Source organism: Mycteria americana, unplaced genomic scaffold (assembly GCF_035582795.1).
Source record: "Mycteria americana isolate JAX WOST 10 ecotype Jacksonville Zoo and Gardens unplaced genomic scaffold, USCA_MyAme_1.0 Scaffold_39, whole genome shotgun sequence".
NCBI classification, from domain to species: domain Eukaryota; kingdom Metazoa; phylum Chordata; class Aves; order Ciconiiformes; family Ciconiidae; genus Mycteria; species Mycteria americana.
This window is the reverse complement of record NW_027445626.1, coordinates 1,546,966-1,560,002: the sequence shown is the minus strand read 5'-3', so window position 1 is coordinate 1,560,002 and position 13,037 is coordinate 1,546,966. Positions and strand designations below refer to the sequence as shown.

The window sequence follows — 13,037 nt, the reverse complement described above, 5'->3', positions numbered from 1 at the left end:
GTAGCTATTTGCGGAAGAGTGCTTTCACAGCATCAAGGCCTTCTCTCTTGCTCTCTCTTCCTCCCCAGCAACTAGGCTGGATTTCTTGATGAGGGAAGAGCAGGGGACACCATTTAGCAAGGCAAAGATTTACACAGTGCATTGGTGTCCATGACCATGTTTTGGTAGCGAGGAGGCTGCATGTGTGACCTCTGTGAGAGAAGACCAAGGGCTGCCTCCATGCCAGACAGGGCTGGGTCCAGCCACCTCCAAAATAGACCCACCGCTGGCCAAAACTGAGCCCAGCAACAAAGCTGGTGGAACTGGTGTGAAAATGTATTTAAGAAGGGGCACAATTGCCAGACTGGAATAGGAGTTAGTGGAAAAAAAACATGTAAGAAACAGCCCTGCAACACTATGGTCAATGAAGAAGGAGGAGAACCACCCCCTCGGTGGTCCAGGCACCAGAGCAGATATTCCCCTGCAGCCCAAGCAGAATACCACAGCACAGCAGGTATTTTCCTGCAGCCTATGGAGAAGACCATGGTGGACAAGGTAAGCCCTGCAGTCCGTGGAGGACGCAATGCTGGAGAATTTGGGTAATTCCTGAAAGAACTGTGGCCTGTGGAGAGCCCAGAGTGGAGCAGGTTCATCTTGAAGGACTGCAGCCTGTAGGAGGGACCCCATGGGAAAAGTGTGAGAAGGAAGGAGCAGCAGGCAGGAAGTGTTCTGGACTGACCACAACCCCCCTTCCCCATGGCCTAGCGCTGCTCAGAGGGGAGGAGGTAGAAGAGTTGGGAATAAAGGAGTGAAGTTCAGCTGGGGAAAATAGGGTGGGGAGGAGGCCTTCCATGGGGAAGGAGATAAGGTCTTCCAAGAGCCCCACACTTCTTCCACCCTCAGCCTTTGCAGTTACACGTGCCTGGCCTGCCCACCTGCTTTGCCACTGTCACGTTTGGACTGAAGTCCCACACACATTTTGGCATGCCCAGTGTAAGCTGGCCTCCACCCAAATCTGGAGCCCACCTGGCCATGGAGGCAGGGAGAGGACAGGTCCCTCTGCCCAGGGCCAGGAACAGCTCTTCCCTGGGACCCTCCCCAAGGAATGCTCCTCATGTGTGTCAGCCTGTGGCCTGGCAGGGATGGAACTGGGACAAGGGCTGCTGGGGCAGGGCTGAAGTAGCTCAGCTGGCAGAGCATTAGACTGAAGATCTAAAGGTCCCTGGTTCAGCCCTGGGCTGATACAGTGGTATCCTTGCTCAGTTTTCTGCAGAGCCTGCCTGCTTCTTCCAGCCTACCCTGGCCCTCCTTGCTCCTTCACCTCTTGCCAGAGCACTGCCCCTGCACGGTAGCTGCAGACCTGTGGGTTAGAAGGAGCCTTCCTCTTGCTCCACAAGTCCCCAGCCTTCGCCTCAACAGGACTCTCCATTCAGTGCTTCTTTAGGGTGCTCTCCATCTGTCCCTCCTTCCCTGCTCCACAGCAATTGGCACCTTTCCTTTATGGGGTCTCTGCAAAGACCTTGTCTCTCTCCTCTTTGTCAGTCTTGATGATGCACAGACTGCTCCCCTCCTCACACACATCCTTCAACTGGACCTCAGCTTGCAGACCAGAGCATACTGCCCATGGGGGAGGCCACTGTGACCCCAGTCCCAGGGAGATCCACTCCCTGGAGCTGAGGCCTGAATGGCAGCGTCCTCCCTCCAGAGGTCTGTCACAGCGAGACCTCTGATGTGTCAAGGACAGCTGGCAAAGCCGTGCCCAAATAGACTCACCCACCAGACTGCACTGGCTAGACCAGCTGCAGCCCCTCACAGCCATCAGTCCCTGCACAGAGGAAGAAAGACCTGCTCATGAGCTACAACAAGCTGCTGGGCTCCCCTCTTGCAACCTCTTGCTGCTACAGAGCCCTGCTCGCCCCCCAGGAACACAGTGACAGCTGTGACCCAGCACATCTCCCTCTGTCTCCAGCCTCAGCCTCTCCCCGGTCAGGGCAAGGAATGGAACGTACTGGACTACAGTCGCACAGCAACGTGCATGTTCTAACCCTGTGCAGTTCTGCTGCCTCACAGCCAGCTCCTTAGAGATGCACCTGCAGAGGAGTTTGGCTTTTGTTGTGACTGAGCGCAAGTGAGAGGTGGTGAGAGGGAGAGACTCTCTGTCCAAGCACAGTTACTGTCTTGTCAGCTTTGAGCACGAGCTTGAACATGCTTGGCCGCAGGGGTAGTGCCTGCAGGATTATCACTGCTCCAGAAGAGTCCTTCTAGGCCTTTCTTGAGCAAGAACGGGAGAGTCATTGCTGAGGATGGGTTTTGGGGTCATGTGTGCAAAGCAGAAGAGGTGAGCACTCCATCCCCTTAACTCCACTCAAGCACTCCAGAAGTTCACAGGCACTGTGGTCTGCTTTTGATTCCCCCAAACCCTCTCTGCCAGGCAGGGGCTCAGCAGGGAAAACTCTATGGCATTGGGCAACACAATTGTCCCAGCTGTGCCACCATGAGGACACCATCCCTGCATGTGGTCAAAGCATCAGCCTTTGAGTACCAGCTGAACACACTCACCCACCCTGCCACAGAGACCCCAGCCAGGGCTGTCCCAGGGCACTGCTTTGCTGCCAGGACAGTCATCAGTGCTGAAGGAATGGGAAGGTCCCTGAGCCCTTCAAGTCACCTCCAGGGATGCTGGGGAACAGAGGGCTGCAGGGGGAGGCCTGGTGCCTGGAGAAGGGGGTATAAGATTTCTGCCACCACGTCCCCTCCACTGCATGCCCTGGGATGCCATCGGAGCCTGCGGGCACCTCACCCCAGGCAGGGCATTTCCCTCACCCTGTTGCACTGCTCCTGCTGTGGAGTTGGGGACAGATGCGGCACAGAGGGTTGTTGCCCTGGGTGGCAGAGGAGGCTCAGGGGAAGGGGTTTTCTCCTCTCCATCGACCCATCCCGCAGTGGGCCAGAGCGTGGGAGCAGCACCTGCAGCAAGAGCCTCCTTCTGCCCCATTGCCCTGCAGAGGCGTTGAAGGGGCAGCACTCTGCAGTGCAGCTCTGTGCCAGGATCAGGCCCCAGCACAGAGGCAGTCCCAGCTTCCCCATCTCAGAAGGGTTCAAATGCTGTTTTCTGCAGAGAGTCCCTGGGCACGCAGGGGACAACAGGACTGTGCTTGTCATAGATGCATCACGGGAGGAGAGTGTCTCTCCTGCTGGCAGGTGTCAAGGGGATGTAGCTCAGTGGCAGAGCGCCTGCTTTGCATGTGGGAGGTCCTGGGTTCAATCCCCAGCATCTCCAGGGCTGCTTTTGCCCTGACTCCCCAGCCTCAGGCAGGTGCGGGCTGGAGCCCATGGAACAGCCCATGGAGACTGGGGTCCTGGCAGAGCATGAGGAGAGGGAATCTCAGCCCCGTGTGTCCCAGAAACAGGCTGTGCACCCTGTGCTGGGGCAGTGGGGAGCAGAGCTGCATCCTCACCATTGTGGGAGGTCATCCGTGGGCCATGATCCACCCTGGGGATGGCTGGGGTGTTCAGGGGACTCGGCCACCTTAGGGCTCATTTCTGTGGGGCCACAGCCCAGGGCTTACCCTGACATAGCAGCTCTGGCATGGCCTCTGCACTGGGGGACCAGCGTGGCCCAGGAAGGGCCTGGGACAAAAGCAGCTGGAAACCCGAGGGTGAGGAAATGGATGTTGCCGCTGGGGTGTACCACAGGACCTACCAGAGAGCCATTTTGACTAGAAACTGCCCGTGGCCAGCAGCATGGAAATGTCTCTGTCAGCAGCATTATTCCCCAGGGACCATGGGCTCTCGCAGCCCCACAGCCTGACCCCGAGCCTGCTGTCCCTCAGATGTGCCCCTTGCCTACCACTGTGTCATCGTTCTCTGCTCCCCCTCATCAGCCTCAGGGAGGTGACCCAACACCTGGGCAGGCAAGCCCCAGCTCTGGGTCAAAGCCCTCAGAGACTTTTAATAAGAACCAATATGGACGCACAGTGTAAAAGCGGGAATAAAAATAGAGGAAACTGCAGGGGCGGTTTCTGCTGCCCGTGGTAAAGGGAGATGTTTCCCTGGTGCTCACAGCTCTCCCAGCTGCACAGAGCTCTCCTCCCTCCTGGCTGCACCCAGCTGCACAGCAGGGATGGGCTCTCCTGGCCTGGGGCTCAGGGACTGTTGTGCACCAAGCTGCGGTGTCACAGCCTTTGTGTCCTCATGGGGATGTGCCACAGACACCTCTTCAGCATCATCATAGCCCATGCTCCCCAGGCACAGGGACGAGGTGTCTCCTTCAGCTCCAGGGACCCCAGCACTTCTCCGGGAGCGCAGGCTGCCCCCTGCAAGCAGCAAGGCAGGACAGTGCAGTTGGCCCATGGGGTCTGTACATCACCTTCCTCCCTGCTCCTCACCACATTCGGCTCCTTCTCCCACCCACAGTCCCTCCAAGGAAAACTCCCGCGGCAGGTTCCCCCTCCCCAGGAGGTTTGGGTGTCAGGACCATAGCGACAGGGGTGGCACCAGGGATGGCACCCCAGGAACCAGCAGCGCTATCTTTCCCTCTCACCTCCGAGTGCATCCCTGGGCCCTGCTCCAGGCTCCCTGGGCATTTCCCAAGCTCCCTGCTCAGGAGCAGCACCCTCCCCAAAGTCAGGAACCTCCTTGGCATCATCATAGCCATCTGCTGGGTTGCCTCCAGGCACAACAAGAACATCTGAAAGGAGAGGGCAGGTGCTTACAGTGAGAAGATATGTCCTGCAGAGCAGAGGATAGGACGATGCACATGGAAACACAGGGTTGAGATACTGGTATTGGCAGCACCACAGGAGACCCCCATGTCCTCCCCATCTCTCATGGTGACACTCAATGACACCTCTGTCCATCACATGTCTACAGGGAGACCAACACCTTCCTGTCTCCATTACCTGGTGCTGATCTCAGACCATCGTCCTCCTCGGTGTCCCCAGGGTAGGGCTGCAGCTGGCTCAGGGACTCTTCTGCATAGGAGCCTGGAGAGAAGCACAGCAGGTGGTATGGAGCGAGCCCCACTGACCTGTCTCATGGTCAGCGCTGCTGGGGAAGGGGGACCCACAGAGCTGGGGCTGCATGAGGAGGAGGGCGGGGAATTTAAACGGCTCCCCCAGGACAAAAACTGTCTCAAAGGTGCTCCCAGAGCTGCCCTAGGCCAGCCCCTTCCCTCACTCCTCAGGTGTCACATGGGGTGCAGGGGCAGGAAGAGAGGGGCTGTGCAGCTGGGACGGGCAAAGCTGGTGGGGAGAAAGCTCCTCTCCTGGACCCACATCCTGGATGCTCCCCCACAGACAACACGGCCCCAGCGCTGCAGGGACCACAGTGTGGGGGCTTCAGGGGATCATCTCTGGGTTGGGACCAGGGGAAAGGGTCCTGCAGATGTGCCTCCAGGGAGGACACACACCCACCTGAGCGACCAAACCTCGCCTGCTTCTCCCACACTGGGCTGTAACCGATCTCCTCGTACACGGCCTCGGGAAAGAGCTCCTGAGCTGTCCTGGAGCCTGGGGACAGAGGCAGGGCTGGCACAGGGAGAGGCAGAGGGGTGATGGGATCCCACTGTGCTCCCCAGACCTGTTGCTTGGGCCAGCCCAGGACTGGTCTGACAGCGCAGCCCCACTGCACTGTCCAGGTACGGCTGCTGCATCTCCAGTGAGGGGAACGTTGCTGTGGAGATCATCTGGGGCAGCATCACCCTCGCATCATCCTTTCAGAGACAGCTCTCATGCCCCTCTGGCCCCTGGGACATGCCCCCTTGTCTGACCCTGGAGCAGCTCCCATGTTTCCTCTCCACCTGGAGCTGCTCCCTATCTGCCCCATGGTTCTACAGCAGGGCCCCTGCCCTGCCATGGGGCGGGGCAGGGCTGGGCAGAGGGACAGGCTGGGGACCTGACACCTCAGAGATGGTCCCTACTGCCCCATGCTCCTCCTGTCATCTCTGTTGCCCCAGAGCCCCTTCCAGCACTACCCAGAGCACTGCCAGCCTTGGCCGTCCCCAGTCTGCCATTTCTCTCCTTGCCCCAGTGCTAGCCCCCCATGCTTCTGGGCTCTCTCTAACCCTTGCTGCTGGTGCCCCATGGCCAGGCAGTCAATGGGGCGGTGCATTGGACAGGTGGCAGCACACAGTCTCATCCCCTCCAGCTCTGCCTGTGACCCTCACTGACACTCCACAGCCCTTGCAGGAGGCATCTCCCCCTGGGACTGCTGTGGAAGGACCCACCTCTGCGTCCTGCCCTGGCCCTTAGCACTTGCCCAGCCAGGAGGGCCAGGAGCACGCATAGGAGGGCCCCCAGGATGATGCAGATGATGACGGGCACAGAAACTCTCCTGCTGCTGAGCAAAGGGCCCTGAGTGGCACCTGTATGGGCAAGAACATGGAAGGGGCAGCACCAGGTGTGGGAGACGATGGGGCAGCACCAGACCTGATTCCCATCACACAAGGCAGCAGGGGGTAGAGGGTCCCAGGGGTGACTCATGGGCAAACTTCCACCATGCTGAGTACATTCCAACCATCCCCAACTCCACCACCACCACCCCAGTGCCTCCTCCTGGGAGTTTCCCAGCCCAGCAAGGAGCCCCTTCCATCCAGCTGTGGGTCACAGCCTGGCCCCAGGGATACCCAGCCTCAGGCAAGAGGACCAGTTACCTGCTCGGGTTGGGGATGCTGCTGTCCTGGGTGGAGCTGCAGAAGAGGAAAAGGAGAGCTGGGCTGAGAGGGTGGGTGTGCAGGTATCGGGGAGCCTCTTCCCCAACAAACCGCGTGTGTGTCTGTAGATATCCCTGACACATCCCACCCAAATTGCCCCTTCAGTAGTGCCAGAAAAGGAGACCGGGACATGGCCCAGGGCCTCTGCTCTGGGTGGCAGGCAGCCCAAGTGGGACAGGCTGCCCAGGGAATAGCTCTGGGGCTTTAGGGCCCCATGGGCAGTGCCCAGAGGACATCCAGTTCCACCCAGGCTGCTCCCTGCCTGGCACAAGGCTCCTGCACTCTGCAGGAACGCTCTTGCTCTTGGGAGGTCAAGGGCCATGCCAGGACCAATTGACAAAACACCTTCCCCAGGTCCCTGCCATTACTCCAGCAACGGGTCCCAGCCCTGCCACTCACGTGAGCAGCGCACAGCAGCGTCTTCCTTATGCCGGCAAGCACCGCCATCCCCGGGCCGGGCCCAGCAGTCCTGCAGGGATGGCTCCGTCCCCCGGCACTCCACCTGCTCCAGCCAGATGGGGCCTTGCCCCATCCCAAATGCAGCCTCATTCAGGGCAGACACTGCAGGACCACAGCCCAGCTGCCTGCACGCCACCTCGGCATCCCGCATGTCCCAGGAGTCGTCGCACACCGTCCCCCAGGAGCCACGGTGCCACACCTCCACTCTGCCCGAGCACCCGTCCTCGCCTCCCACGGCACGAATCTTCTCCCTGTCTGGAGAAGGCAAAGACCTCCCATGGCACTGAGACAGCAGGCAGAGCCCTGCCACACAAGAAGGGGACACAGAGGAGCAGCTCAATACCTGTGCAGCTCGTGGAGTTGGGGCATGGGGCCAATGGCTCCGGGGACATTTCTGGGCGTTCCCCTGAAGAAAGAAACACTGAAGTGAAGGGGCTGCTGTGTGGGATGGTGCAGAAGAGAGCGAGGCTGAGCTCTGCTTGTGCCTCCCTGTACCATCTTGCTCATGGCAGCAACTGAAGCCCGGTCATTCAGGGGACATGCGCAGGACTGGGGGGACCCTGATTGCTCAGCCCCTAAAGGTCCCTGGTTCACAGAGCAGCAGTAGTGTGTCTATGGAGGGGAGGCTCTTCTGAAGCCTGTCTGGTCTCTTCTGAGACCTCCCCTGGAGATGCCTCTGCCTCCCCCAGGTGCTGCTGGCAACCTGGCTGACAACTGCTGTTGGACTTGTGTGGCTGCGGTCACGTTTGTGCCACCAGCAGCAGAAGGGTCTGACACGGAAAGGAATAGCCCCTCTGCATTTGGCTGTGCATAGAGGGGAGCAGGAGCTGGGGTGACACTGTGCCCGAGTGGCTCAGAGTTACCATCGCAGGTGATGTGGATCTCGTCTCGCAGGTCTTCACATGACTGCGGGTTCCAGGGAGTGGAGGGACACTGCCAGAAGGAGCTGGTTTTCTCCCCACACTGCACATTATCCAGCCATGCAGGGCCAGACACCTTGCCATAGGGCAGGCGTCTTTCCAGGGATCCTCCGTTCCCGCAGCCCAGCTCCTTGCATGCCAGCGACACCGTGCTGAGAGTCATCGAGTTGGAGCAAATGCTCCCCCACGTCCCGTTGTAGAAAACCTGCAGGCGCCCGGAGCAGCCGTCGCTGTTCTGCAGCCTGAGGGCCAGGAACTCTGGGAGGAAAGGCAGGAAGGGGGAAGAGGCTGGTGTGGGGCTGTGGGAGCCAGGACACCTCTGCACTCCCCAGGCCCTCAGCCAGGCAGGGGCAGGGCCAGCACGTGCCCCTTGCACCCGGGGGCAGAGAGAAGTCCCTGATGCACAGACACCCCTGCCCTTCCTGCTAACACTCGGGGACGGCTGAGCTCCCCAGGGACCCCCAGTGGGACTGAGGGTGCCCGTGCATGGGTGTCCACAGGTCAGCCCCAGGCAGTGGCTCAGTGGCAGCCAGGGATAGCCTTGACCATGCCCGGCTCTCCCCACGTCCTGGCCTCCCCACGAACCAGACTCCCACCACAGCTGCCAGCACAGACCTGAGCAGATGACTCCCGCATCCTCTTTGTGCCCGCAGTCGTGCTGCCCCCAGGGCCTGGCAGGGCAGTCCCAGAGAGCAGCTTCGTCCCCAGAGCAGGTCACGCCATCCACCCAGATCTGCCCAGAGCCTTCCCCAAACCGAGCAGAGCTGGCCGCCTCCACCGCCCCTCCACAGCCCAGCTGGTGGCAAACAACAGCAGCATCAGCCAGGTCCCAGTCGTCATCGCAGATGGTCCCCCAGCTGCCCTGGTAGTAGATCTCCACTCTCCCGGCGCAGCGCCCAGACCCGTTCACCAGACGGACCCGCCGGCTCCCTGCAGTGGGGAGAAACCCCAGTGGCTGTCAGGGCCTGGCTACCCACACACCCCATCATCTGGGGGGCCCATGAAGCACTGCTCACCCCAGCAAATGACTCCCACGTCCTCTGCAACCCCTTCCGCCAGTGCACTCTCGGGCAGGGAGGTGTTGCAGAGGGTCAGCTTGGTCTCATTCCCTGTGCACCGGACCCCTCGCAGCCCTACGGGGCCTGTCCCTCGCTCAGGCTTTGGGGGGTTGTAGGCTGCCTCTGCCTGTCCACACTGCAGCTGCCGGCACACAACGTTGGCCTCCTGCACGTCCCACTGGTCATCCAGGACTCTGCCCCACGTCCCGCGCTGCAAGATCTCCACTCGCCCGTCGCACCGGCTCCCTCCACCCACCAGCCGCAGGGATGCAAAGCCGGCTGAGCCTGGGGAGAGCAGAGATGCCACAGCCATCGGCAGCACTGGGGAGCATGGCACCCTTCAGGGAGGAGGGCAAGGGGGAATTTTCCAACCAAACAGGACAAGTCTGAGCCTTGTGCTGACAAGAGGAGAGGGCAAAGCCCGTGCCTGCTCTCCAGCTCACACCCAGCTCTGCTGCTGCTGGGGCCACCCAGGCAGCTCTTGCTCCTGCCTGGGTGGTGGGATGAGGCTCTGCAGTGCTCTCCGTAGGGATGGCATGCGGTTGTCTGCAGCCAGAGGGATGGAGCAGAGCCCTGCAGCCCTGTCCTGGGCTCATCCCACAGGAGAGAAACACAGGAGCCCAGGCCTGGCAGTGGCACAGGGGCCTAAGCCGCTGCCCTGAGGGCAGATACCTGCCCCCATTCAGTCCTCAGCTCTCCCACAGCAGAGAGGTCAGCCTGAGCAGGCAAAGCCCTCCAGAAGGCTACTGGGCACGCAAGGCTTTCTCCAGGCAGAAGTTCAGCCTGGTACTGCCATGGGACCCCTGCTTTGGGTGGCCATGTCACACACAAGGGGCAAACGGATTCAATGCAGCATTTTCCCAGCACTCACCTGAGCAAATGACAGCGGCGTTGTTCCCATGGGAGCACGGTGAGGCCCCCAGGGAGATCACTGGGCACTGTCCCAGGTGGACTTCAGTCCCGTCACAGTGGAATGAGTCTCTCCAGACTGGTCCGAGTCCTCTCCCAAAATGCCCTCCTCCAGGAAGGGACTCAGCAAACCCGCAGTTGAGTTGACGACAGAGAACGTGGGCATCCGAGAGATCCCAGCGGGAGGCACAGAGGGTCCCCCAGGTCCCCAGCACCTGGACCTCCACCCTCCCTGCACACGCCGTGCTGCCGTTCACCAGCCTGAAGCCTGTGTACTCTGGGGACAGAGGAGGAGGACTGAGGGTGGATTGGTGCTCTTGTACCCTCAGAAGCTGGCGGAGAGGCCAGAGGCACAGCATGACTTTCTTCTCCCTCTGCACTATTTTCATGCTGCAGAAAAACCACCAGCCCTCCTGTCCTCACGCCTCAGCACGGTTTTTGTTCTCTTCCCCGACCCCCACCATATCCCCGTTGTTCAACCCCCCACCCTGAGTCCTTACGTGTGCAGGTGACAGCAGCGCTGTTCATGTGGGTGCAGGGCTGGTCCCTGCGGGACCCCCTGGGGCAGGAGTTGAGGAGGGATTCATTCCCCACACACTGCAGCTCTCCATCCCACATTGGACCCACCCCTTCTCCAAAGTGAGCTGCCCCAGCAACAGGCAGGGCCACACCACACTGCAGCTCCCTGCAGACCACGGCAGCAGCTTTGGGACCAAAATGTGAGTCACAGACACTTTTCCACTGGTCCCCATCATGGATCTCCACACGTCCTGAGCAGCGGCTCTTCCCTTCTACCAGCCGGACAAAGCCTGGGAAAATCAAAATCACTGAGAGCTCTCTGGCAGTTAAATGCCCACGTTCCCACATCACCTCCAAGCAAGCCCTGACCAAATGGCCCCTTGCACATCCCAGAGGAAGCTGTTGAGGGAGCGTTGGTGACACAAAGACATCCAGGCCCCCCAGCACCCCTTCTCTACACCATCACAGCTCTCAAGGGTATGTGTCTATTGCAGACCCACAGCAGAGCCTGCAGTCCATGTTGACAACTTTGGGATCAAAGTGTGAGTGGTAGACAGTTTTCCAAGCATCCCCGTCATGGATCACTGTACATCCTTAGTAAGGGTATTCTCTCTGACCAGCCAGACAGATCCTGGACCAAACATGGACCCTCGAGAGTTTCCACAACCCTCTGGCAGTCCCCTGATCATGTCCCATCTGATCTCCACAGTGGTCAAAGTCAAAATCCCCATGGCCACGCCAGCTGCTCTCAGGGGGTGCTGATGGCACAAAGACATTGTCCCCCCCTGCTGCTCCTCAAAAATCAGCACAGCACTTGTGGGCTTGCTTCTCTCACAAACTCACAGCCACAGGAATCTCTCAGACAAACTGCTGCTGCCCCAGAGACCTTGGGCTACCCAGCACTGGTCCCTGGCCACTGCAGCACCCAGAGCTCTTGGAGTCTGGGGAAATGGTCCCAGGCACTGTTGGCTGCTGCAGCCTGCTCTGCCCCACCAAGCTCAGGGCCCAGAGTGAGGAACTCCTTGGTGCCACCACAAATGCACCCCGTTCCATGGGGGTCTTGGGCTGTTGGTGTGCTGCTGGTAGATGAGACATGTCACAGGGCAAAGGCACAGTCAGGCTGTACCTGTGGTCGGTGTCTGTGCCAGCTTCCCACTCTGGCGCCTGATGGGAAGGAGGTCCTCATCCATGACCAGAGTGCACTGCTGGGCACACATGTCCTTGGCCAACAGCAGGGCAGAGGGAGCAGAGTGTACAGAAGAGCAACCCTGGGCTTACACGAGCTCCCAGTGCAAGGGCAGGCACAGAGGAGAGCCAGTAAAGTGCTGGCAAACCCAAAAGCGCAAGGCAGCCAGAGGCTGGGACAGACATGGGAGGCTGGGAAGCGTGCAGAACTCCTGGACGGGCTTTTATCCCCCGGGGCACGCTTTTGTGGGGTGACCCTGGGGGAGGAATGAGGTGCCACGTACCACCCTGTTCCTCTGCCCAAGCCCAGCACTCCTCCTCTCCAAGCAATACCTTTGCTTGGGCCAAGGGACCCATGTCTACCTGGGGCACAACCCAAAACTCCTCATCCATCTCATGCCCATCCCCGAGGCTGTGGGTGGCTGCATGAGTCACTCTTGGTACCTCTGGCACTCTTGGTACCTCTGGGGGGGACCTGGCCCTCACTGCTGCCAGATGGGTCCTGGGTGAAAGGGAGGAGAAAGTTGGGAACCAACAGACACATCAGGGCAGGGCAGAGGGATTCATCTGAGCCACCTCGGGGACCAGGCAGGGTAGGGGCACCCTGGGGTAGGTTCCCACTGGGCTTTCCCCAGGGACCGAGGACATCAGCAATGACAGTCCCAGATCGGCAGTTCAACCAGCCACACCGGGCCCTGCTGTGATGTTAGCCTGGTGCTCCCTGAGGGTACAGCCAGGTCCCTTCCATTGTCCCAGACCCAAAGGTGGAGAACAGGCTGTCCCCTTACCTGAACATATCACTCCGGCGTCAAAAGCATAAATGCAGTTATTTTCACCCCATCCTGCATGTGGGCAGTCAGGCAGGGCAGACTCGGTGCCATTACAGCCAACATCATCCAGCCAAATGGGGCCAGATCCTGGCCCAAAGACTCCACGCTGAGGAGCTCCAACAGCAGACCCACAGTCCAGCTGCTTACAAACCACTGCAGCATCCTGCATGTCCCAGTCGTCACCACACACGGTCCCCCACTGGCCCTGATATTTCACCTCCACTCTCCCAGCACAGTGGTTGTCGCCGTCCACCAGCCTCACGTCCACAGCCCCTTCAAACACTGACACAGGACCAGTCAGTAAAGAGCCGAACCCCAGCACTGTGGTTCTGGGGGAACCCCTGCTTGGGTGGAGTCTGAGGTTCCAGGGTGGGAGCTCACTGCCCTCCAGGCTGTCCCCAGGGCAGTGCAGGGCTCCCTTCTATCCCCACGGGCTGTGCAAGGCTGGGGATGCCCAGCTCCAACC

The 13,037-nt window shown here is 60.1% G+C and overlaps 1 protein-coding gene and 1 non-coding gene across 2 annotated transcripts; one reads left to right on the top strand and one right to left on the bottom strand.

Annotated features, from left to right (window-relative positions):
* Positions 1-3,187: 3,187 nt before the first annotated feature.
* TRNAA-UGC (transfer RNA alanine (anticodon UGC)) lies at positions 3,188-3,259 on the top strand. Its single transcript has one exon. It is a non-coding gene; the product is annotated as a tRNA-Ala (tRNA).
* A 285-nt stretch (positions 3,260-3,544) lies between these two features.
* Positions 3,545-11,773, bottom strand: LOC142403610 (antigen WC1.1-like). The gene is made up of 7 exons (XM_075489850.1): positions 11,683-11,773; positions 11,453-11,635; positions 8,686-9,000; positions 8,014-8,328; positions 6,206-6,343; positions 5,593-5,652; positions 3,545-3,678 (listed from the first exon to the last, which is right to left on the bottom strand). The coding sequence occupies exons 1-7, from the start codon at positions 11,771-11,773 to the stop codon at positions 3,545-3,547; spliced, it is 1,236 nt and encodes a 411-aa protein (XP_075345965.1).
* Between the last annotated feature and the right edge of the window lie 1,264 nt (positions 11,774-13,037).